Source organism: Microtus oregoni, unplaced genomic scaffold, assembly GCF_018167655.1.
Source record: "Microtus oregoni isolate MIOR12 unplaced genomic scaffold, Mior012 000109F_ref0000275, whole genome shotgun sequence".
Classification (NCBI taxonomy): Eukaryota; Metazoa; Chordata; class Mammalia; order Rodentia; family Cricetidae; genus Microtus; species Microtus oregoni.
Genome location: NW_024544727.1, coordinates 2,868,954 through 2,895,554, shown reverse-complemented (window position 1 = coordinate 2,895,554; position 26,601 = coordinate 2,868,954). Strand labels below are relative to the sequence as shown.

Sequence of the window (26,601 nt, the reverse complement as noted above, 5' to 3'; positions counted from 1 at the left end):
AGGTTCTCCTGCCTAATTCTTATGAGTACTAGTAATCAAAAATGGGGCCCAGGGAATTAGGGGCTCAAAGGAAAATGGAGGTCCAGAGAGGAGGTGGGTACCTAAGGAGGGTGTCCTTGAAGGGACCAGGACTGTAGAGGGCATGAGCTACTGAGGGCCCAGTCCACGTGTTCTGTGTAGAGTGTGACTCTGTGTCACAAGCTGCCTCTAGGAAGCTAGAGTCTCAGATGCTCTGGGAACAACCTTCAGAGGGCTCCTGGGAATATCCAAGCTCTGAGGTCACCAAGGCTCCCCAGTGAGCAGTCAATGTCCAGAGGCAAGTATGCTGTGAGACCTTAGGAATCTATTAGGCTTCTGCCAGGCCTAACCTCAGGGGAGTCAACTCCCTGCTGACAGAGGGACCAGGCTTTGGAGGCGCTCCAGCCAGTATAGGAAAAACTCAGACTACACTGTCAAGGGCAGTAAGTGGGGTCCATCTTGACCTGATCCTAACCTGCAGGCAAGTCAATGTGTGGGTGTGCACATCAAAATACCACCACCATTGAGTGTGTGCATGCATTTGTGTGAGCATGTGCCCATAAGGTTAACCTTATATCCTATCTTCTCACTCTGGGCCCCACAGCCCTAGGGGTTCCCTCTCTAGGAGAGGCTCTTATTGACCCCATCCTTGTACCAAAGTGGTCATAGCTTCTCAGTAGTACCCTAAACCTACCCTGATAACAGTCCTCACCACCACAGCTACCGACTTGGCTGCAAGTCCCTGATACACTGTTGGGAAACAAGATATGGCTAGGGTGCGAGGTCTTTTAAGACTAGGACTTTTTCTTTTAGGTTCTCAGTCTTAGGCCCACCCCTCATCTCTGCTAACCATTCTGCTGTTTTCCAAACAAGAGATATCAGAGGTTGGCTGCATATTCTCACTTGGTACTGGCTTCCCTATGGCCAGAATTCCTCCTAAGACCTCAGCTGCTGAGTAGAAACTGGTTTCCCCACAAGTAGGTGGAATTGGTGCTGAGATGGAACAGGCAGACTCTGGGGTAGGGGGTGCCATTTGGTTTGGCATTTTGCCCCATCTTTTAGGGCTGCATGTAGACCTGGTCTGTTTAGACATAAGGCAGCCTGACCAATGGTGTCCTTCTGTATCTCCAGCAGTGAAGACAAGGTCTCCAAAGACCTATCTGTGGCACCAGGGAGCCAGACTGGCAGCCACTTTCTCATTGCTGCCTTTCGTGGTTGCTGCCAACATCTCTTTCCAATTCTCATTAGAAATCCTTCGGGAGAACCCTAGGCTAAAGCACCCAACCTTGCTTTAGGCCCAGGGTATCAAGCTGCTAAAAAACAACAACAACAAAAAAAACCAAGCCAAACCAAAACAAAACAAAAAAGGATGCTGGGTGAGACTCCATCTTGTTGCTTATACTATTTCACACCCTTCCCCAGGGCAAGTTCTTTGGTTTCAGAACAAAGGATCTAGGTCTGGAAACCTACACCTTAGCCCGACAGGATCTTACTCCCCACACTTTTCTGAAATACAGCCAAGGGTAGAGGGATGATCATTTCAGGTTTCTGCAGATGTCTTGGGCCACAGCCCTCTAACCAGTGCATAAAGATAGCCACAGAAGTCACAAAGCAAGGGCAGTGTCTGAGTGTGACACTATGACCTCAGCAACTCATATAAAGGATTTAATTAGGACTTGTTTCAAAGGTTTAGTCCATTATCAGCGTGGCAACACACAGACAGACATGGTGCTGGAGAAGAAGTTGAGAGTTCTACATCCAGGTCCACAGGCAGCAGCAGGAAGAGAAAGTCACTGGACCTGTAGAGCTTTTGAAACCCAAAGCCCACCCCCAGTGACACACCTCCTCCAGCAAACTCACACTTCCTAATCCCTCTCAAGTAGTGCCTCTCCCTAAAGACTAAGCATTTAAGTATTTAAGTCCATGGGAGGCATTCTTATTCAAACAACCATAGGCAGGACGTCTAGATACTACTGGTCTCATTCTGCACTCTTTAGTTCCTCTACTAGTCAGCAGACAGACATTTCCACATCTACGCACTGGCTTTGAGTGGAACCACTGAGCTGGACTCGGGTGGCCAGCACAGAGTCCTATTTTCCCAAAGGGTGCCCCCCACAAAGCCTAGTGATGTATTTGTAGTCTTTTTTTTTTTTTCCTGGATTTTTGTTTGAGACAGGGTTTCTCTGTATAACCCTGATTATCCTGGAACTTGCTTTGTAGACCGGGCTGGCCTTGAACTCAAAAATTCACTTGCCTCTTCCTCCCAAGTGCTAGGATTAATGGTGTTTGCCACCACATCCAGCTGCATCTGTAGTTCTCTCTGAAGGGCCATCGATTGGCACCTTCTATCTCAAGTCCTAAGGAGCGGGGTAGTCACCTCATACAAGACAGTGTCCCGAACATGTAGAACAGGCCAAGGCCACATGTGGGGATGGATTGCTGTATTGCCTGTCCCAACAGGTAACAGGTGGCAGGTCCTGGACCCTGCTGAAGGGGTTCTCTTTGCCTTCCTGGTTCTGTCCCCTGAATATGGCAATGGGGCAGGTGTCCCACACACATTGAATAGATGACCAACCCCTGGATAGTAAGGCTAGAGAAGAGAATATCTAGTCTAGTTTAATTGGTCCAACTTTAAATCACTGCTGCTACCTTAGCCACTGGTTCAAGTCTGGGAAAGTAAGCTCACATCCCTGTTAATAAGATCAGATGTGGGCCAGATGGTGAAGATGTTAGACATCCTTGGGCCATAGAGGGAGGTGGCATTGGTTAACAGGGCACCTTCTTCCACAGGAGCATATGGCTAATGCTACCAGCCACAGGAGCAAAGACAGGACCGCTGGCCAGCATGCTCTCAACAAGCCCAGCGACACAAATGACCTGCAGGTGGCCAGATATGGGGGCCTCGTGGGTAAACATTTTGAGTATTCTGCCTGAAAGGTTTGGAGTCTGTCCCTGGGAGACTAGGTTCTGCTGGTCCCTAGAATCAGGAAACCCAGGACATTCAATTCTGCAACTCTCAGAAACATATGCCTCAGAGGTTAGCAGATAAATTATCAGGCCAACGCTGAAGCAACCTATCTCTGGTACCAGTTTCCAGGTTGTTTTCTCCACTCTCTGGACCTTGGTTTCATTCTTCTTAGCTTGATGGTGATGGAGAGAGTACTGTCTAACATGGGCTCCACTGGGTGGCCTCCAGATGTTTTGACCATTTGGATCGGCCTGTGTTGAAGCTGTTACAGATGCTGGAACTTTGCTGTGACTCCTGAGGGACCCAGACTCTTTATGACTTGTTCTTGAGTCCTCACGTCTCACAGATGGTTACTCCTGTTAAACCACGTAGTAAGGGTGGGACAGAAGATCTCATTACATAGAGGTTAGCTCTCCCTAGCAACTGTACATATCTGTCCCTGGGAGCCAACGCTGGCCTATCTTAAGCCCCAGGCCCTTTGTGTGTTGAGTTCACTGAAGGGGAACCTTGGGTCTCCAATGCTGTGCTGTGAAGTCTTAGTTGACCTCTGGGTCAGACGTTGCTGATGTGGGCCTCCACTGTGGAGAAGGCAGAAGGATCCCTGTTCTTGTCTGGGTGCTGCTCACGCCTGATGTATCTTGGCTTTCTCACTGAAATGGGGTTAGAAAAATAGGTAAAGTTCAGATCTTTGCCAGAACTATAGGCTCTCAGGAGCATAGTCAACAGTCACAGAGCACAAAGCCCATGTACGGAGTTTATTCTAGCAAGGGAGTGATGCCTACTAGGCTCCCTTGTGCAATGGTAGTGTCTTCTGACGGAGGCCCCCATGAGCTCAGCTGTTTCCTATCAAGACCCCAGAACTCCACACCCTGGTACCTGGGCCTAGATCAGAGCCCAGCTATTCCTTAAGACAGAAGCACAGACTGTATCTGCATTATTGCTCTACAGGGAGTTGGATGGCACTCTCTAAAGACAGGCTCACCCGAGTTTTGAAGTTTATGAACATAACCCTAACTTGAAAAAAGGTCTGTGCAGATGTGATTCTATTAGAATAGGCTTTGAATCCCATGACTATTATCCTCCTGAGAGGGAGAAAGAAACATGGATGAGCAAAGCCACAGGAGGTATGAGACACCAGGAATGAGACATGAAGGACTCCCTATCCACCAGGGACACACTTTTCTTGAAGTGGCTAGTGTGTGTCTTTTGCTGTGTGGTAGTGCAGGTCACTGGCAACACCTGTAAAGTACTCAGGGACAAGGCTGTATTGGAAAACTTGAGACAGGTACTAATTGGAACAAGGTAGGTCTGGCTTCATCAAGGAACTACTTTATCTTCAAAAGAGAGAAACACTCACTGGTTCTCCACTGTGGAGCAGTGACAGTGAAGACAATGAGTCTGCTCTGGGGCTTAGAGCTGTGCAACTATGGTCAGTCAACCTACCTGTGCTCGCGGCATCTCCTCCACAGTGGATTATAACTGCACTCAACCTACCTGTGCTCGCGGCACCTCCTGCACAGTGGATTATAACCCTATCTGTGCTTACGGCAACTCCTGCACAGTGGATTATAACTGCACTCAACCTACCTATGCTCACGGCATCTCCTGCACAGTGGATTATAACCCTATCTGTGCTTACGGCAACTCCTGCACAGTGGATTATAACTGCACTCAACCTACCTGTGCTCACGGCATCTCCTGCACAGTGGATTATAACTGCACTCAACCTACCTGTGCTCACGGCATCTCCTACACAGTAGATCATAACTGCACTCAACCTACCTGTGCTCACGGCATCTCCTACACAGTAGATCATAACTGCACTCAACCTACCTGTGCTCACGGCATCTCCTGCCCAGTGAATTCTAACCCTATCTATGCTCACAGCATCTCCCACACAGTGGATCATAACTGCACAGGCCTGGCAGGAAAAGGCTCAGGAACTGACATATTCCTTGCAGCTCTCAAGCAGAGCTAGACTTAGACATGACTATGGATGAAGCAGGGAACCTGGCCCTGTGCTGAGGAAGGGAGGCCACATGGAAACCATGTGTGTTGATGGGAAAAAAGAGGAGTAATGCCTGCTGAGCACCTGTCCTTGTCCCTGACTTATGGAACAGTCTACATAGAAAGTGTGAAGGCAGGTCAGGTCCCAGAAAGGGATATCTGGGGATAAAAACTATACAACAGGCTTTGAAGACTGGTCCACAGTAAGACCCTTCCACCCAACACCCTTAACAAGCTGCAGCCAGTACCTGAAGACTGTGGCAGGGGGACCATCGCAGCCTTGAAAAGAGAAAGGCAAAGTGAGACTTGAATGGCCTGACACAGGTACAAATAGCCCAGGTCGCTCAGCCTAGTAGAGTAGGTTACTTACTGTTTCACCAGGCTGCAGGACAGGGGCTGGGGAAGAAAACAACATGTCACTCTGCTGCCCAGCAGCTGCCGCAGCTCTGCGTGCCCTGAGCACCGGGAGCCTGGACAGCTGCTCACCATTTCTTACCCTAGAAGCTCTTATGCAGCAGGGCCCACCCTCATGTTCTCTATAAGAGCGTCCAGAGGCACTCTGTGGAGTCCCTGTGCCTGCTCTGTATCTGCTGGGGATCACCTACCTATGTCCTGAGTGGGGACAGGCTCTGGACAGTTCCCCTGAGGCTAGGCAAGTGGAAACTCAGTCACAGGAGGAAGTACCTCTGTCTCTCCTGTAGAAAACCTCAGGAAGTTTACTGGAGCGCTTGAGGTAGAAGAACCCAGCCACAGAGAGGATGAGGCCTGTGCTGATGAAGAGTGTCCCCAGGAAGAGGGAGGCTGCCACATGAGGACCCCCTGCAGGCAAACCAACAGCTGCCAGGAGAACCTGGGTCTTGGGGGATGAATACCAGTACAGTGTTCCTTGCTTAACCCCTGGGGCCCACCATTCCCCAAACATACTTGAGCCCCGACTAGGGACCAGCCACATGTCAGAGCAAGGGCTCTGCACTCCTCCACAAGCCCAACACACCTCGCCACAGGACAAGGGACATCACAGTGCCCATTCTCTCCTGGACCAGGCTCATTCCTGTGCTCTCTCCATTAGACTGGCCCCAGCCTCCAGCCTTGGCAGCAGGTACTTCTGCTGCAGCTCAGTTTGGATACATGTAGTTGCCTCCTGCTCAGCTCCATTTGTTTGGGGTCAGGACATGCTAGGGGTTATTCACAGATCGGTGTAACTGCCAACTATGGCAAATATCTTTCTTTTTGTTTGTTTTTGAGATAGCATTTCTGTGTGTGACAGTCCTAGCTGTCCTGGAACTTGCTTTGTAGAACAGGCTGGCCTTGAACTCACAGAAATTCTCCTGCCTCTGCTTCCCAAGTGCTAGGATTCAAGGGGTGTACCACCATGGCCTGGCCTTGGTAAGTATCTTTCTTTTTTTTTTTTTTTTTTAGTTTTTAAAAATTAATTTATTTTTAAAAATAATCTTTTCTCATTTTACATATCTATTCCACTCCCATTCCTTCCCCTCCTCCTAATCCCCCACCTTCTCCCCACTGCACCTGCCATCCACTCTTCAGAGAGAGTAAGGCTTCCCATGGGGAGGCAACAAAGTCTGATACATTATTTTGAGGCAGGACCAAGGCCCTCCCCTCCATATTTAGGCTGAGCAAGGTATCCCTCAAAAAAGAATGGGCTACAAAAAGCCAGTTCAAGCAGTAGGGATAAATCCTGGTCCTGCTGCCAGTGACCATAAAGGCTGCCCCAACCACACACACAGAGGGCCTAGCTCAGTCCTATGCAGGTTCCCCCACTGTCAGTCCAGAGTCATTGAGCTCCCACTAGCTCGGTCAGCTGTTTCTATGGGTGTCCCCATCATGGTCTTGACCCCTTTGTTCATATTATCCTCTCTTGGACTGGTCTCCAAAAGCTTGGCCCAGTGCTTAGCTGTGGATCTCTGCATCTGCTTCCATCAGTTGCTGGATGAAGGTTCTATGATTCTTAAGGTAGTCATCAATCTGATTACAGGGGAAGGCCAGTTCAGGCATATTCTCCACTATTGCTTAGAAACAGACAAGATCTCCTGGGAAGTCTCTTTCTTACTGAGACAGACCCCATGGACCTTCCTCTGACTCATTAGCATTGTGCAATAGATGTGGCGATACCACCTCTACCCTAAACACCATTGTTCTGTGTCACTGACTTCAAGTGCAATTTCTGGTTGAGAGGAGAGATGGGTTCTAAGGCCCATAGGAAGAACTGAGCCCTCTCAGAATAGGACTCCAAGCCTAAGATCCAGCACTGTTGAAGGATGAGGGTCAGAGTGATATGTCCCTAAAATGACTGTGTTACCTAAGAAGAGGCAGACTTGAACTGGAGCTCGGTCCAGCTTCCTAACCTATGGGGCTCCTCTGCCTTGGGCGTATTCTCTTTACCAGCACCACCCCAGTCCCCTCTCTTGCTTGCCTGGCCACACTGATACTTCAGACATATTCTTCCACCCCTTACTCCCCAGGCCTTCATTTAAGGTGGGCTTGAGGACTCTGGAGATACAGGCATCAGGTAAATAGGGCTTATCCCTTCCTTGAAAACAGATCAGGAGGCATGATCTGTGTGTTTGCAATCTCGTCAGTGGCCTACATCCTATAAGAGCAAGATGGGATGGGCAATGCAATTCCTAGGGCACTGGTACCAATATCAGCTCTGATTAATGATGGGCCCCATCCCCAGTCCCAGGTCCTAATCAGAGGCACAGTTCTGGATTTATGAATTAAAAGACTTACCAAAATGTGGCTGTCCAGGTGTCCCTGAGCTTCTGTTCATAGGAAACTGCATGCCCCGGCCAGTAACTATGGGAGAGCAGAATTGAGGGGAGGCCTGGGCCATGCCAGGAACCCTACTGAGGCCTCACACATAGTCCGAAAGGGACAGCTGAGGTTAGAGATGAGAAAGTAGGGAGTGGGTCTCACCCACAGCTGTCCTCAGTGAACAGAACACTCAGGGAGGGATCCAAGGGGCTGCTCACTAACAGACAACATTCCTGGGCGAGGTGGGTACCGCCGTTGGAGAGGACAAGTACAGTGGTTCCCTTGGTTTCTCCCCAAATAGGACATGAGGACCCTTGTGAAGTATGGGGGAACTGGGGTAGATAGCTTGGAGAAGACATACGAATTCTGCACTCAGAGCCATTGTATTTCGGGAGGGTCCCGTTCCAGCAGCGGACACAGCTAGCACTCCCATCTGCATTCCAGTGCCTGTAGCAACCTGTACCAGTCAAAGTAAGTCAAGGTCATCTCACTGTCTTCTGTAAGCTTTTCTGTATTATGAACTGGTAATTTTCAACTCAAGAACATTAACATGATGTGGAAATCTGTAGGCACAGGCTCCAATTCCAGAAAAAGAAATAAATTCAACAGAAAGCATAGAGTTTTCAACCAAATTCATTTCTTTTCTGGATGCCTCAGGAGACTATTCAAAGTACTTAGCTAAAATGAATAGGTATCAGGTTAAGGTCCAGTCTTACCCACCAGAACCATTTCCTCCAGGATATATACACAGGATACTGCCAACATACCGCAGTGCGCCCTCACTTGGGCCTCTACATTGGGACGGGGGCACAAGGGCTTGTTTGTTGTCCCTGTGCTATTTCCCAGGGTCTCTGTAGCAGGAGATGTCTATCCAAATGTCTGTCCAAGATTGGCACTGACCAAAGCTACACCTTCATTCCAAGAGTGACCTAGCCTGTACTGGCCAGTGATTTGTGGACAGCTGTTTCTCCTCTGACAGGGCGTCCTGAAGGCCATTTTATACCTTTACTTCTAACATCCCCAACACAGAAGATGAGCAGACACGGCCCACCAATGTTGATGGGGTACTAGAAGACACAGCTTGATATTGGGCAGCATGCAGAGCTAAACCATGGGTCACTGGACCTTAATAATGAAGGTTATAATGTCTGATCTGAACAGATGGGTTGTGATGAGACAGAAGCCTTTCTGTGGTGGCAGAGATAGTATCAACAGCAATGGACAAACGGTCTAAGAAGGATATTAGCCCATTCCAATTCTACCAATGCTGTGGGCAAAGAAAATCACACAGGAACAAAGTCCAAATGCTCAGCTCTACTTGGGTGGAAGATTCCTGCTCAAACATGGAATCATAAGATGAGGAACAGGTCTCCTAAAGTGGCCTAACTTTATTCCTCTTATCAATTTAATACATAAGTAGATCTCAGGAGAGGCATGTATGTCTACTAAAGGCAAGACTAAGGAACATGGGGTCCTCAATACAAAACCCAGCACCAAGAGTAAGATTCTCAACATGTATAGTGGTGCATGTCTTCAATTCCAGCTCTTGGGAGACAAAGGCAGGTGGATCTCTAGGAGATCCAGGCCAACAAGACTACATAGGGAGAACTTGTCTCAAAACAAAACAAAACAAAACAAAAAGAGTGAGATTCTCCCCAGAATCATCCTTTACTACTTTCCTGTGTTGAGATATAACTGACTCTATTGTGGGCTAATGCTGGGTTGTTCAATTACATGCACAGAAAGAGGGTGACCAGAAAGTCATGTGGAGCCCTGAAGGCCTATGGGGCTTCCTATGTCTTCCCACACAAACTTAGTTATCTCCATCCCTCTACCTGTGCCCAGAGCCACCTTATTCCAGCCCCTCTGTGACTAGCATTACCTTAGCATAGTAGCCTGCACCCACTGAGCCATCTCTGGGCAATTTGTAGCCCCATGAGACGCCTGGTCCCAGGCTCTCCTGTTAATGTGAAGGAATCCAGAAAAGTTCAACTTCCAGAACTTTAGGTTAGAAGGCTGATGAAGGCTGTTTGGCATCTGCGTTGGTTTGCAAGAAAATGGCTCCCATAGGAAATGGTACTATTAGAAAGTGTGGCTTTGTTAGAGTAGGTGTGACCTTGTTGGAAAAAGAGTGGGCTTTGAGGTCTCCTATGTTCAAGTTACCCCCAGTGTGGCACACACGGTTCACTTCCTGCTGCCTGCAGATTAAGATGTAGAACTCTCAGTAGTTTCTCCAGCACCATGTCTGCTTATATGCTGCCATGACCCTCATGATAATCAACTAGACCTCTGAAACTGTAAGTCAGCCCCAATTAAATGTTTTCCTTTAAAAGAGTTGCTGTGGTCAGTGTCTCTTCACAGCAACAGAAATCCTAAGACGGCATCCTCAGATTTTCTCTGCTCACCACAGAACAACACCTTCCTTCCCTTGTTACTACACTCATCCTTGGTCCTCATCTCCCCTCTAATCTCAACATCTTGTCCGTGTCCTCCTTCCACAAACCTGTCAATGTTTTAGGGTACTTGCTTTTCTGAGCAGTCTCTCTGGGTTTATGTAGTCTTGAGTGTAGACAGGCACCAAGGAGTACCTCTTGACAAATCAAGTGACAGCTGAGTCAATCTAGTCACCCCCCTCAAGACTGACAAACTTTTCATCACAATCATTTCTTGCCTCAGGACAGGCAAAGACAGTGGGTGGCCCTGACATCATCTTACTTGGGTCTTCCTCTCCCAGAGGCCCCTATTTGCCTTCTCTCACCAGCCCCAACCTCTGTTAGCTGCCTCCAGGAGGCACTGCCTTCCTAGCCTCCAGGAACTTTTTGTGGGACAGGGACCTGACCTTTGCCATGCTGATACTGGGGATGGACTACCCTCTGTGGTGGGGTCATCCTGTGCTCTGAGGCTCGTGAACAGCACCCTGGCCTCATCTCCAGATGCTAGAAGCTTCAATTCATTTGCAGCTGTGATGGACAAAAACGCCTCCAAACATTGCTAGATATCCCAGAGTCAAGATTCCCCACGACGTGCTGGTGAGACGACCCAGCAGTTAAGTGCCCTTTTTTCTTGAAGAAGACCTGGATTTGGTTCCATAAAGATCTGATGCCCTCTTCTGGCCCCCGAGGGTACCAGGTGTGCATGTGGTGCACATGCACACCTAAAGGCAAACATTCACACATAAAATAAAAATAAATAAATCTTAAAAAGGCGGGGGGGGGGTACCTCCAGAGCTTTTAAGTCCTGAAAGTGCTATCCTGGCTTAGTTTTATTCTGAACCCTGTGCCTCCTCCTCTGAACCTCTCTCTCCCTGTGCCTCAGCCCTTCATAGAGCAGTCCCCACAGGGTCCTGCCTATACCAGACAAGGGTGTGGTTAGGTTGCTCAAGAAGGAAATCCAGGGAGGCCTCGTTTGAGCAACGCCACAGCCTGTGCTGCCCAAGTTCCTCCATTCCCTCAGCTGTCTTGAGACACTGAGGAAGGATGATTGGGTGGTGATTAGTCTGCTATTTACTTGTAACAATGACGCTTACCTGGGCCACATAGGCCTGTGCCCGGGCAAGTAGCATTGAAGTCTACCACATCCATACAACACTCGGGTTGCTGGGCCTAGAGGAGAGACATTAGTGAGACAGGTTGGTGAGTGCCTCGCTCATGCCAAGAACAGCACTGGTCATAGCAGGTCTTAGCTTTCTCGCTACCCATAGCTCCTAAACTCTCTAGGGGCAAGTGACATCCCTTTAGCAAGTGAGTACTTCTACCCCACTCCTACTGCAGCCTGTGTTGAAAGAGCACAGGGAAGATTCCAGCCCTCAACATGGAGACCAAACCTGGAAGTTACTGGGCAGACTTGGATTTTTCTACAAACACCTAGACTCCACGCCTGTCACAGCGCATGAGTCACCATCCAACAGGTCCTTCTCCCACTGTGCAGAGCCTGTGACCAGTGAATATCTGGTGACTGAATAAGCTATCAAATATAAGGCTAGAATCTGGCTAGGTGTGACCAACACCAACTACCCAGTCTCCCAAAGGCCAGGAAGGGTAAGACCTAATGATGAATTCATGTGAATTGGCCTGGGGCCTGGGCCTCAGACAGCCTGGCATGGTGTGGCACAGAACAAACTGCCCTAAACTAGAATACTTTTGACACTGGAGAGAGCTCAAAGGAAGTCTTTTGGCTATCTCATAAGGCCCTGACAGAGTACTGCCCTCCTTATAGTGAAAGGGTAGGGACAAGAATCTGAACAGCAGCCTAGCTAGATCCCTAGTTAGTGACCTTCTGTCCAATAACACTTCCTTAGAAATATCCCTCTTCCTTAAACCCTAACATAAATATATAGGTGCCCTTATTTCTTTATAGAAACACGCAAGAAATTTAAAAGTTATATTATGTTTGCCTTTTCTCTATTTTTAATTTCTAAATTTTATTTATTATTTTTGCTTTGAGACAGGGTTTCATTATGTAGCTTTGGCTGGCCTGGAACTCCCTGTGTAGGCCAGGATGGCCTGAAACTTATAGATATCACTTGTCTCTGCCTATCAAGTACTGGTCTACAGAAAGAGTTCCAGAACAGCCAGGGCTACACAGAGAAACCTTGCCTCAAAAACATAAATAAAAAAAAACCCTCGGGGCTGGAGAGATGGCTCAGAGGTTAAGAACACTGGCTTTTCTTCCAGAGGTCCTGAGTTCAATTCCCAGCAACCACATGATGGCTCATAACCATCTGTAATGAGGTCTGGTGCCCTCTTCTGGCATAGATGTATGTATACATAATAAAAATAATTAAAAAAAAAAACCCTCACAACTGTACTGCCTCAGTCTCCTGTGGGATAGGATTACAAGTTTGTGGGTTTTCCTGTGATCTGAATTTAGTTAACAGGAGTGTCTAAAGGATAACAGGATATAACATGATGAATAAAAATCTACAACAGATATTGGGGTTCAAGATGAAGATTAGAAAAGCAAAACTGCCAAGCCACGAGTGAAGTCTCACTTCTACCAAGGCTGGGCGACTGCAGAATGAGCCCTGAGCCTCTGTCTCCTCCTGTCTTATATTCCCCTCTAGTGCTGGGATTAAAGGCGTGTGACTCCCTAGTACTGGGACACCTGGATTTGTTTCTGCATTGGTCTTGTGTAGCCCAGGGTGGCCTGGAACTCACAGAGATTCATCTGCCTCCATCTCCCAAATCCTGGGGTTAAAGGTGTGAGATACCAATGCCTGGCTCTAGTGACTTAGTTTTACTTTCTAATCTTTCATTACCCGTGGCCAAGTTAGTAAGGGATTCCCCATACATCACCCCATCTTGCCTGGCTTGGAGAGAATAATGGCAGATACCAAAGCTCAGCCCACTGGAGTGTGACTGTCTTTGTTTGACTACTTCTGGTGGGAGCCAGGATGCCTGACAATGCGTGCCTACCAGTCATTAGCTCCTGAGCGAGCAACAGCTGAGCAGGTAGCTCTGGAGGGTGGCTCTGCAGAGACTCTAGGTCAGCTATAGCAATAGGTAGGTATGGCAGAGAAACTTCTAGAAGTCATAACACAACAGGTGATGGGCAGTATAGTCATTCCAACACTAGCAGTGGACTCCAACGGGATTCTACCAGGGTCAGGCTAACATCAGTGAACCCGAAGTTCAAAGACCGATGTTTTTATGGGATGAGAATCTATTGCCTCTGAGGAGGCTTCAACTTGCCATGGGGCACGGGATCACCTACCTTGCTTTCTGTGGACTTGCTCATGCATCCTCCCATCAGGAGGCCAGCCAAGAGCATGAGACACTGCAGGGTCATGCTGGGAAGCTGACAGGGAGACCTGTAAGACAGAACAGGGCTCAGGGAGGAGGTGCTGGTAAGGGTGGGTGGAACTAAGAGGGAGATAACCGCGCAATGGAAGGGCTTTAATGGAAAGAGCAGGGCAGCCTTTCAGGGACGCAGTGATGCAGTCAAAGCACCCTTACCTACTCCTCCAGGGTGAGAACTGCAGACATCAGCTCCTCTCTACCTGGGGATCAGTTGTTAGCATAGCTAGGACTATGAAGAGCTCACAGTTGTACACTGCTATAGTCTTAAGGCTTAAAACTCAGGAATCAAGGCAGGTGGGCAGAGCCTTGATTGAGATGGATGACCTGGTATTCCTTCCAGTGATATGCTGTCAGGATTCTTTTTTTTAATATTTATTTATTTATTATGTATACAATATTCTGTCAGTGTGTATGCCTGCAGGCCAGAAGACCCCATTACAGATGTTTGTGAGCCACCATGTGGTTGCTGGGAATTGAACTCAGGATCTTTGGAAGAGCAGGCAATGCTCTTAACCTCTGAGCCATCTCTCCAGCCCCCTGCTGTCAGGATTCTGAAAGCAAGATTTCCCACCATGCATCACTGCCCTAGTGAAGCCCTAATCACATCTTAAGCACTACTAACAAGATTCGGTTTCCTTGTGTGTGGCTGGGGATTGGGGTGGACATGGGTTCATTGGGAATTTTCAGTGATACAGTGTTCCACCTTTCTGAACTTGGGGAAACAAGAGGATATAAAGTCATGGTCCAGAGTAATACCCAAACTTAAAAATGTATATAGTCACAAGCCAGGGATGGTGGCATGCACCTTTAATCTGAGCATTCAGGAGGTAGAGGCAGGTGAATCTCTCAGTTCCAGACAGCCAGGAATACACTGAGAAACCCTGTCTCAAAAAAACAAAAACCAACCGAACAAAAAATACTAAGAGTAATAACAAGAGGAAGGATCCAGAGTAGAAAAAGGAGAAAAATATTGCAACGAGATTTAAACCTTAGAACACCTGGTGCCTGAAAACTGCCAACTTAGTGCTTATTATGTCTTATTTTTAATATAGAGGAAAACATACCACAGAGCCTTGAGGCAATATCATGTGCACAGTTCTTAATAACTTTTTCCTGTTTTGGGAATAAGGGTTTCTGGTATCCTGATTGACTTTGAACTCGATCTGTATCAATACTACCTTTTTTCTCTAAAAAACTTGAAAAAAAATTATGCATGTGTGTTTATCTGCCTACCAAGAACATGCCTGACACCTGCAGAGTCAGAAAAGGACATCAGATCTACTGGAACTAGAGTTACAGATTATAACAGTTACAGTTATAAGCTGCCATGTGGGTGCCGGGAATAGAACACAGGTCAGTGCTCTTAACTGCTGAGCCACCTCTCCATCTCTCTCATCTCCTCGTGCCTCTACCACAGAGGGGTGTGATTACAGATGGGCAACATTGGCTGGGGACTAAACCCAAGGCTTTGTGTACACTAGGTAAGCAGTCTATCAACCGAGCTACATCCCCATTCCTTTTAATTTTTCAAATATTATTTTATGTATATGAGTGTTTTAACTATATGTATACATGCACATCACATGTGTGCTTGATGCCTGCAGAGATATCAGATCCCTGAAACTGGAGTTATAGACAATTGTGAACTGGCATGTGATTGTTAGAAACCCAACCTGGGTCCTTTGCTTAACCACGAAGCCTCTCCCTGAAATCCCCTTTATAACAAACTTATGTTAACCCATAAAGTGGTACTTGTAAATCAATCAAATCAATCAAAGTCCAAAATAAGATTTGAAGAATATTTTTTGCCGTAAGGATTACCTCTTAAAAAACAAAAGAAAGTTAGCTAAGTGTGGCAGATTTCTTGTGAGTTTGAGGACAATTTGGTCTACCTAGTGAGTTCCAGGTCAACCAGAACTACACAGTGAGACCCTATCTCAAAAAACAAAACCAGGCCTGGAGAGATACTGGCTGCATTTCCAGAGAACCTGGGTTCAATTTCTATCACCCACATGGCAGCTGTCTGTAACTCCAATTCCAGGGGGTCTGACATCCTCTTCTGGCCTCTGAGGGCACTGTATGCATGTGGAGCATAGATACACATGAAGGCAAAACGTCCAAACACATAAAATGAAAAAAAAAATCTTTAAAGAAAAATCATTATCTCTTAAGAGACTAAGGATGTATCTCAGCTGGTAAAGCACTTGCAAGAGTGGCAATAACAGGTGTGATGGGACTGATGGAGGAAGGTCATTGGCTAATAAAGGAACTGCCCTGGCCCATTTTATTGGTTAGAGGATAGGTGGGAGGAGTAAACAGAACAAAATGCTGGGAGGAAGAAGAAGTGAGCTCAGAGACTTGACCGCTTTCCTCTCAGGAGCAGACGCCTGAGAGAGACGCCATGCTCCTGTGATCCAAACACCGAGGAGCTGGAGACAAGAGGACCAAAAGCAGTATAGCTACATAGTAAATTCAAGACCAGTCTGAGATACCATGAGGTCCTGTCTCAAGTAACAGCAACAACAAAAATAAATAAATATGTGTGTTACCTCTATGCAGACGTTTTACTTAGCAGAGGCCACTGCAGCACTGAAATGGCAGGCAAGCTGGGCATCTCCAGTTCTGGTACAAGAGTAGCCGGAGCTTCACTTCCAGGTAGACTCTCTGAGAAAACACAGGGAAGCTTCAGTTTGAGGTTAAAAATGAGGACCTACACTCTTTGGCCTAGAGTCAGTAGGAAACCCCACTTGAGACCTAGGAAGGGATCATGTGGGTTACATGACCCATGGGGATGAAGGTTCAGGATGACATAGGCCCCAATCCTATCAGGAGGGAAAGTGGGAGCCTGTACAATAATTCACTTTATACTGGATTTAAGCCGGGACTATCGAGAAAATGATCACATTATAGGGGGGAGAGGTAGTGCTTAGGCCTGCAGGAGTCACCTGTGAAGCCTGATCCTGAGCCTTTCTGGCACTCATTATTAGTATATGCTTTTGTTTCAGTACTTCACGCTGAGTTTCAAAATACATTCTGGGCTTGACTTAACTTCTCTAAGGTGTGAAATCTTCTTAGAGACATATTCATATCATATTCTCAACTACAGGATGCAATCAAATGTCAACTTTTCTGTGAATTTAAGGTTTGCTCACCAAAGGCCGTATTTCTCTGTCCTGGAAGAAAACTCCATCTGCTCATTGTGAGACAAGCATTCCCTAGACCCAGGTCAAGTAGAAAGATGCCAAAGTCCAACATTCAATTAACACTGGCATTTGCTGCTTGGTCAATTGAAGCATAATTTGCACACAATAAATAACATCCATTTAAAGTAAACAAGTCAGTGAGTTCTGGAAACCCTATGAGGCCATCACTACACCACACACCCCCCCCATTATCAAAGCCTTCCGTGAGCCCCCTACAACCTTCAGTCCTAGGCAGTCAAGCTGGCCTTGTCGTCTATAATTTCATAAAAATAGAACATACTGGTTCCTTTCATTCAGCACCAAGAATCTTTAGATGCAATGTGCTCTGTGTGTTCTGTGCATTACGATGTTATTGTTATGTGGCTATACCTCATTTCCTTCACCTATCACCTGCTGACAGGTTCCTAGCTATTCCTATTATTCTGGAAATCACAGGTCCTTGAGCACACACTATGTGAACCTGTATTTCTATTTCTCATAGGTAAAAACAAGGAATTTGTATTGGATCAGAGGTGTGTTTAATCTGTCAAACTTTTTTCCATATAGTGGTCCCTCTTTACTTTCCCACAAGCAGAGCAGAAGAATCAAAGGCTTTGTATCCTCACCAATATTTGATATTGGTGGGCACATAGTGGTATCTCATTATCAGCATTTCCCTGCCCAGTCATGGTTTGCATCTTTTCATGTCACATGTCAAAAGTCACCACTGAAGTATCTTTTCACATCTGTTTTAATTGTATTGTCTTCCAATTACTAAGACACGGTAGTTGGGTAGTTGTTTAACATGTACTTATTTATTCACTTTGTGTGTGCGTGTATGCGTGTGTATGCACAGGTATACACACAGGCCATAAAACACAACCTACAGCATGCATGTGGAAACCAGAAAACAACAGTCACTTCTCTTCTTTCACCATGTGGGTTCCAGAGATCAAATTCAGGTTGGCAGCCTTAGCTGTAAGACCCTTCACCTACTGAGCCATCCCATTAGCTCAGTAGTTCTGTACATAATTTTAAATTTTGGTTATTTTCATATGTGCATATATATACTTGCTATGGCATCATGGAAGTCAGAGGAAACTTGTGGGAGTCAGTTCTCATCTTTCACTATGTGGGTCCTGAGAACTAAACTCAGCTTTGTGAGGCCTGGTGGCGCCTTTAGCTGAGGATTTCATTGGTACTTATTCTTTCCTGTTGTATGTGGTGTATATACGTGCCGAGAGGCTATGAAGGCCAGCAGTCCACACCGTCTTCTTTAATCCTCCACCTCATTTTTGAACTTCAATGAACAGATAATAGCTGCTGCTGAGAGACACTGGATTGTGGAAAAGACTGCTAAATTAAACCAACCTATATATTTTAAGACTGTCTTGAGTTCTGTAGAAGCAGGTGGTGAGGCAAAGGTAGGCAGATTCCTGTGAGTTCAAGGCCAGCCTGGTGTATGGAGCCAAGTTCCAGGACAGGAAACAAGAAGTTATGGTTCTCTTCCAAGTTAACAGAGATCAGATTTGACTGGGGTGACCTCCTGAGGATCTTGGCTACAGACATGAGGGAAAGGTCAAAAAAGACTACAGGACAGGTGACATATATGCTGATCCCTCTGAAACTGGGCGAGACATGATAAATCCTGTTGGCTACAGAGTCCTCATAACAGTCTGGTTATACAGTCCAAATGGACTTATAAAGTTGACTGATGTCTTTTACCTGTTCAAACATAAAAATCATCTTTAGCTGATGTGTGCACACCACACATTCCATACCTGTGTTAATGTAGATATGTATGCTACCTTTAAATGCTTATATGTTTTCAGAACAAAAGGATCAGTCAGATATGAAGACAAGTAGCCCAATGATCCAGCCTCTCAGAATGCCTCAGTAAAAGTTTCCTCAAAAACCTACACCCAGAACAACTTGGAAGCTGCCAGCTGAGATGGTCCAGCCTCAGACTACTCCAGGTAAGACTTCAGAGAAGCTCTGCCTTTTCTCATCTCACAGAGACTAAAAGAAAAGTAATACGGCTAGCTTTCCCAGGATTTGGCAGTTATCCTAATTTTCTAAGGGTCCCCTAGAGATGCCATCACCCCCAGAAAACAGGAAGCAGTCTAGAGAACCTGACGCCCACATTCCCAAGAAATGGTGTTGAAGGAAGACCGCTTGTCCCCTGCTGCTCAGCCTCAAAATAACAACACAGAAACTGTATCAATTAAATCATTGCTTGGCCCAAAATGGAGTGGGTCATTTGTGGTCATTTGGTGGGTTATGGATGTCTGTTATTGTTTAGGGGGATTGGTTACAAATTATTATTGGTCAAGTCAGAAAAAAAAAACCCAAACAAATGAAGGATAATAGATTCAGAACTCTCTTTCTGAAGAGAAAAAAGGGAGATATAAAAATGATAGGATAAAAGAGTAGATTATTGAATCTACTTTCAAACTCAAAAATTTTACTGTTGTAATAGGGGTGGCGGGGCTGCGTCCCCAGCACCCCAGCCGCCCGCACGGCTAGCTTTACCCGAAATAACAACACACATACTGTATTCATTTAAACACTGCTTGGCCCTTTTAGCTCTAGCCCTTACTGGCTAATTCTGATATCCCGATCAACCCATCTCTAATAATCTGTGGGCACCGGTCTTACCGGGAAGATTCTAGCCTATGTCCATCCTGGGTCGGAGCTTCATGGCGTGTGTCTGCCTGGGAGCGGGGCATGGCGTCTCTCTATGAGGCGTCTGCTCCCGAGAGGAGAGCTGTGGAGTCTGAGCTCACTTCCTCTTCCTCCCAGCATTCTGTCCTGTTTACTCCTCCCACCTATCTTCTAACCAATAAAATGGGCCAAGGCAGTTCCTTTATTAGCCAATGACCTTCCTCCATCATTTCCCCTTTTTCTGTTTAAACAAAAAAAAAGGCTTTAACTTTAACATAGCAAAATTACATATAACAAAACAGTTATCAAGTAAAAGTTACAACAATCTTTATCATAACTAAGGAAAACTATAACTAACTATTCTTAACTCCATCAAAGACTCCAGAAAGATACAATACTACCTAAGGAAACAAGAAAAAAGCAACTTTTAAAACTCTAGAAATGACAGAGACATCTCGCTGCCTGGACAGTCACCCAAAGTTCCTCTGTACCGTTGGGGCATCCATCTTCAGCCTTCAGGCCCATGGTATCCAGCAGACATTTCAATAAAGCAGGAAAATTCAAAGTCAGTTCAGTCACTATCTGTTGTGTCCTGCAGAATGTCTCGCAGACTCTTTCATGAATCAGGAACCCCGAAACACCATCTCACCTTTAGGCAAGTTTAGTAGTCCTCTCTCTGTGGGTTCTCTGTGTCCAGTTTTTGCAATAGTCCAGGTAAGAACATTTTCTCGCCCATAAGGATCCTCTTCGATGCCCATCTTCCTCTTGAAGTAGATTGGTGCTGCCAGGAGCAGAGTGTCTCATTGTCATGAAAAGTCCTCAGTTATTAAAACATTAAATGTCCTATTCTGTAATCTTTGAAAGACATGAAGAATGTCTATCTAAAATATATCTACGCACATCTAGAAAATATTAACTAACATGACTACAAACTTGACTATTACGATTATCTATTAACTACCTATATACATTACATTTTTAAATGAACTACACAATCACAATACCTTAATCAATATCAGAAATACATATACATATAACAAAATTGACCTTAAATCGCTATCAATAAAGCAAAATCTATACTAATGCAAATTATTCATATCTATATCATATCCCCCTTTAAATGTAAAAGAACATTTATAAACAATATTTGGGAATATGGGCGAAGTTATTTCTCTCCAAACTGCTTCCTGCTGAATGGGGGCATCATTAATTAGGTTTTTCATGGTATAACCTGTGTGCTAGTTTCATCTCAGTTGGCAGTTGAGCAAAGCAATTTTCTGAGAATGTTCACAGCAACTTTTCGGGAGGTCGTGGTCTATCATACCAAATTGGGATAGAAGAAATCCACAGGGTCTGGTCCTCTGTGAAAACAAAATAAGAAACTCCTTTCCAAAGCATCATGTCCTTAGATCCAAATTTCAATGTCAAGGCATCAAAATATCTATGTTGGATTAGTTCATCAGCATTTATAAACAAATATCTTTTAGCAGCTGTTGCTCCTTCCTCAGCATTCAAACAATTCAAAGAGAGCATAATAGCATACAGTATCAAAAGTCTCTGTGTATTTTCCATCTTTGTGCAGCTTTGTTTTAACCTCTAATTTGTTTATTTTTACTTTTAACTCTTTGCTTTTTGAGACAGGTTCTCTGTATCTTTGACCTGAAGTAACTCTGTAGACCAGGCTGTCTTTGAACTCTCAGAGATCCGCCTGTCTCTGCCTCCCAGGCATTCGGGATTAAAGGTGTACACTACTACACCTTGAACTCACAGAGATCTGTTTGTCTCTGCCTTCTAGGCACTGGGATTAAAGGCATGTGCTACCACACCTTGAAGTCACAGAGGTCAATCTCCCTCTGCCTTCCAAGTGTTGGGATTAAAGGTGTGTACTACCACACACAACAACTCTCTTCCTTTTTTTTTTGTTTTTTACTTTAAGAACTTCAACTTTTAGTCTGCATATATTTTTAACACACTGTAAACCATTTAAAAATTTTCTTTGTCTTTGAATCTCTCTTTACTCTATATCTCTCCTTTTCTGACCACATGAGTCTTTAATTTACCAAGCAATCTCAGTAGGACTAAAGGCGTGGCTTTGCCGGCTAGATGTAGTCCATTCCTTAGCTTTCCAGCCTCATGGCTGAGGTACTGGTTGTAGCCATGTTTACTGCACAACTCTATGGCATTTAAAGGTCCCTGCCAGCAAGCGAGCTTCAGCAGCCTGTGCTTGCAAACCGCACGAACCGCCTGCGTAAAAGAGTCAGAGTTTGCCCTGGCAGGACAGCCCAGAAAGCCAGCATTTTTAAACGGCGCAGCTTTTTTCCTGCTACGGCTGAAAACCGAAAAGCATGCGTTCAGCTTTTTGTCAACACCGTTTAAGTGTTTTGTGGCAGGACCTCTTAATGAGCTGCAGGCTTTGCAGCTAAAGCTGAATCAGGAAGCCTCTCTTAGATGAGGCGCTTGCTTGCCTCTGGCAAGCAGAGTAGACCCAAGAAATTGTTGCTACCATGTCGGGCGCCATTTGTAGTAATAAGAGCGGCGAGGCTGCATCCCCAGCACCCCGGCTGCCCACATGGCTAGCTTATGCCCCGAAATAACAACACACAAACTGTATTCATTTAAACACTGCTTGGCCCTTTAGCTCTAGCCCTTACTGGCTAATTCTGATATCCCGATCAACCCATCTCTAATAATCTGTGAGCACCGGTCTTACCGGGAAGATTCTAGCCTATGTCCATCCTGGGTCGGAGCTTCATGGCGTGTGTCTGCCTGGGAGCGGGGCATGGCGTCTCTCTCTGAGGCGTCTGCTCCCGAGAGGAGAGCTGTGGAGTCTGAGCTCACTCCTCTTCCTCCCAGCATTTTGTCCTGTTTACTCCTCCCACCTATCTTCTAACCAATAAAATGGGCCAAGGCAGTTCCTTTATTAGCCAATGACCTTCCTCCATCATTTTACATACATATGGATTTTTGTATACTGATACAAATTTAAGGCTATTTTTGTTAGAATATATTATGTATGTTTCTACTCTAATTTAAGGTATTAAACCTATGATGCTCATTTTTAAATGTAATATAAAGTTCTAGTTGTTAAAGGCTATTATTAGAAACTGTCTAAGATAATTAAGAAATGTAGGTTAGTAGTCATTTATAACAATCAAATTTGTGGCCATGTTAGATATGTTTTCAAGGTCAAACATATATTTTAGATAGACAGGTGGTCTTCAAACATTTCAAAGACTGATGTGGGATTCCCCTCTGTATGCTTTGAATATGTTTTATTGCCACTGGTTATTAAACCAACGGCTTAGTAAAGACGGGCAGGAAATCCAAACAGAGATATAGAAAGAAAGTAGGTGGAGTCAGGGAGACACCATGTAGCTGCTGAAGGAGAAAGACACCAGATGCCAGCCAGCCTCATGGTGATACACAGATTATTAGAAATGGGCTAACTTAAGATGTAAGAGTTAACTAGAAATATGCATGTTATTGGCCAAACGGTGTTGTAATTAATATAGTTTCTGTGCTATTATTTGGGTCTGGGAGGCTGGGAAACAAGTGAGCAGTCTCTGCCTATAAGAGACCTACAAAATATGGTATTTAGGAAGTTATAATGACATAAGGCTTTTCACGACAATGAGACAAGTCTATTCCTGGCAACACCAATCTACTTCAGAGAAGATAATTGGTATCAAAGAAAATCCAAATGGAGTTTGTTTTCAATGCGGCAAAGTTAGGCACTGGGCAAGAAACTGTTCGTGCCTCGACTGCTGACAGTATGCTGTCCAAACTGGACAAGCAGGACACAAACGGTGACTGCCAAACTTTCCCAAGACAAGGTAGGACAGTCCTTCAGAATTCCTGCTTTGCAAAAGTCTGTCATATATTTTAGGCCTGTAGGCTGCAGATGGTTGCCCCAGTGTTGCAGAGGAAACTTGGGTGACTGTCCAGGCAGCCAAATTTCTCTGCTGCTTCTATAGTTTTGGAAGTTGTTTGCTCTGTACTTCCTGTTTACTCAGGTAATATATCCTTCTCAGCTCTCTGATGGGGTTTAAGACTAATAGTTATAGTTAGTTTTCCTTGTTACTAAATTCAGAAAAGAAACTCACAAAAGAGGTGTAAGGTTTGTAAGGTTGAGAGACATAAAAACTTAAACTGTTTATCTAAAAAAGATGTTTTAAGGTCTAAAAAGATAGTTTTAGGATGGTGATACAAGTTATGATAGAAAGTGGTTTAGGAATGAAATTTTGGATTCATCAAGATAGGATAGATAATAGAGTATTTTCTTCGAAATTGCCAAATACAAATGGACTGGACTTTGTAAATATAATTATTACCTGAAAATTATTATACATAGTTTTACTGTGTTAGAGTTACATCATTCCTTTTTATTAGACAAAAGGGGGAAGTGTTGTGAAGATGTGTCTTTGCCAAGGCATCTTTTGATTGATTTAATAAAGAGCTGAATGGCCTATAGCTAGGCAGGAAGAGTTTAGGTAGGACTTCAGGGGACAGAGAAGACTCTGGGAAGAAGAGAGGTGGAGTCACCAGCCATATGCAGGGGAAACAGGATGTGTAGGAGAGGTAACACCCACAAGTCACATGGCAGGATGTAGATGAATAGAAATGGGTTAATTTAAGTTATAAGAACTAGTTAGAAACAAGCATAAACTATAGACAAAGCTTTCATAATTAATAATAAGTCTCTGTGTCTTTATCAGTGAGTTTGTGGCTCAAAGGAAAGTTTGACTACACCCTTCCCCCATGGTTGATTAGGCACCACCTCCCTTTTCCCTGGTAACACTAGAAAAAAAGGTATCCTAACTGTCCCTCCTCAGGCATCCAGGTCAAAAGAACAGAATACATCCGGCCCGGGTTCGTGACATAACATAGTGACATATGCCAAAGATTGAAATGTCAAATACTATTCTACCCTTAAAAGGTAGTTTAAGCCAGGGGTAGTGGCACACACCTTTAATCTTCATACTTGGGAGGCAGAGGCAGGAAGATCTCTGTGAGTTCAAGGCCAGCCTGGTCTACATGATGAGATCTTGTCTCAATAAAAAGGTACATAAATAAGTATGCAAAAAGGTAATTTATGCAAAAAGAACTGTGAGTAGGTCTGCTCAGTCCTAAATAAGACATCTATTTCAAACCCTCCCCTCCCTAAGGCTCAGGGAAGACTGTGGAAAGCTGGAGGGTGGAGAATAATGTAAATTGCTATCTTCTGGACATGACATAACCATTGCACACATGAACTCACCATAACTATGGTTATTTGTGCAATATCAAGTCAACAACAAGATCAGTTAACATCCCAACAGACAGTGTTAACTGAACTCAGTGAACTCACAAAAATAAAAAATTACCAAGAGTGGTGGTACAGGCATTTGATCCCACTCTGGGGACAGAGGTAGGTGGGTTTCTGAGTTTGAGAACAGGGTTAGGGTTAGGGTACCTGCAGAGGGCCAGAGGCTGCCAGATGCCCTGGAACCGGAGTTACAGAAGGTTGTAGGCACCATGTAGGTGTTGAAAACTCATCCTTGGTCCTCTGCAAGGACGCTAATACTCTAAGTTGCTGAACCATCTCTCCAGCACAGTTTAAGATTTATTTTTAATTATGTAATTATATGTATGTATATTTACAAACATAAATGCAGGTGCCAGAGAAGGCCAGAAGGAGTTGGATTCTCTAAGTTACAGGTGGTGTGAGCACCTGGATATGGAAGTAGAACTCACATTTTCTTGCTAATTATTTGCTCTTAACCACTAAGCCATTTTTCCAGCCCCTAAGCAACGCTCATTATCATCACTATTATTATTATTATCTTGGTTTTTCAAGGCGGGGTTTTCTGAGTAACCCTGGCTGTCTTGGGGCCTGGAACTCAAGAGATTTGCCTGCCTCTGCCTCTGCCTCCTGACTGCTGGGATTAAGTGTGCCACCACTGCCTGGTAGCAGTGTTCTTTAAATGAGTTATCCTATAGATCCATAGATCCAAATTAACATGGAAAACAGATGCCAGCCTGTTCTGAGAGGTGTTGTGACAGACGCTGCCAGTGGACAAGATGAGCTCAAGTTGCATTGAGGAAGACTAGTAAGGCCAGGATATGTAAATTAATAAAAGAAACTATCTGTATAATCCAGATCAATATTCCTTCTACAAGCGTCAGGGTTAAAAAAAAATACTCAAATTATTGTGTGGTTCTTATCAAGTGCACCCACAATCAAACTATTCTTGTGACCTGAATCAACCTGGGGAAGCCAAGCCAATAATTTCTGCAGGATTTATGATAGAGAAAAAGCAGGGGCTGAACAGCAAGAGCCTAAAATGAGAGAGACCCTAGATTCAACTCCCCACACCACCTACACCACCAAGGTGGTTAAAAAACTAGAACAGAAACGACCTCCGTTCTGCCTTTTCTGTACACTGTGGTAATACTAAGAAACACCACCAACAAGATTATGGGCCAATAGAAGCCGACTGATCCGAAGTTTGAGGCTGGCAGGGGCTACATGGTCAGTCCCTGTCTCAAAACAACAAAAACAAAATACAGGGCCAAGTTTGATACCTTTAAATTAAAGAGGCCTACAAAGTTGAGAATTCACTAATAGAGCTGCGGGTAGAAACTGCAAGGCCCAAAAGCCGAAACGAGGTGGTAATATACTGGGACGCACAGCAAAGTCCTCAACTTAGTCCCACAGCTCCCAAGTCCTGCTCCGCTCCCTCTCAACCTCCCCTCCCTCTATCTGTCCATTAGCGCAACCACCACGCTCCGCTCGCGGCTCCTCCCCTGCCGCCGCATCACTGGCAAAATGGCAGCGAGGCAGGGTGGGCACTGCCCCGCCGGGCCTTGGGCGACTTCTGGAGTCTGAGCTACCCTAGCCCCGCGGCCTTTATCGCGTCGTTGCAGCCAACACCTCGGTCAGACCTGGGCCCTCACTCACCATACACCGGGCGGATTCCTCTTTCATACCCGCCGCCTCGCGAAGGCCCCGCGAGCGCCCCCTGGGACTTGTAGTCTCTGGCCCAACCCCCCGCCCAGGCGTCGGCGGTGTCGCTCTGGACAAAAAAACTACAACTCCTAGCGGCCCCCACCCCCGAGGCGTTCATCCGGGATTCTCTCCAGGCAGCTGGGTTGGGCTTGGAGCACTGATTGAGAAATGTAGACTGGGGGTAGGGGGTGTCGGTAGGTTGTG

The 26,601-nt window shown here is 45.5% G+C and overlaps 1 protein-coding gene across 1 annotated transcript; it reads right to left on the bottom strand.

The window, feature by feature from the left end:
- Nucleotides 1-1,318: 1,318 nt before the first annotated feature.
- Nucleotides 1,319-26,420, bottom strand: LOC121443557 (uncharacterized protein C1orf159-like). The gene is made up of 10 exons (XM_041645344.1): nt 26,350-26,420; nt 16,113-16,227; nt 13,478-13,574; nt 11,292-11,367; nt 8,127-8,222; nt 7,742-7,807; nt 5,678-5,812; nt 5,364-5,389; nt 5,242-5,272; nt 1,319-3,636 (listed from the first exon to the last, which is right to left on the bottom strand). Exons 3-10 carry the CDS (start codon nt 13,550-13,552, stop codon nt 3,539-3,541), a joined length of 603 nt encoding a protein of 200 aa, XP_041501278.1. The 5' UTR covers nt 13,553-13,574; nt 16,113-16,227; nt 26,350-26,420; the 3' UTR covers nt 1,319-3,538.
- Nucleotides 26,421-26,601: the final 181 nt, after the last annotated feature.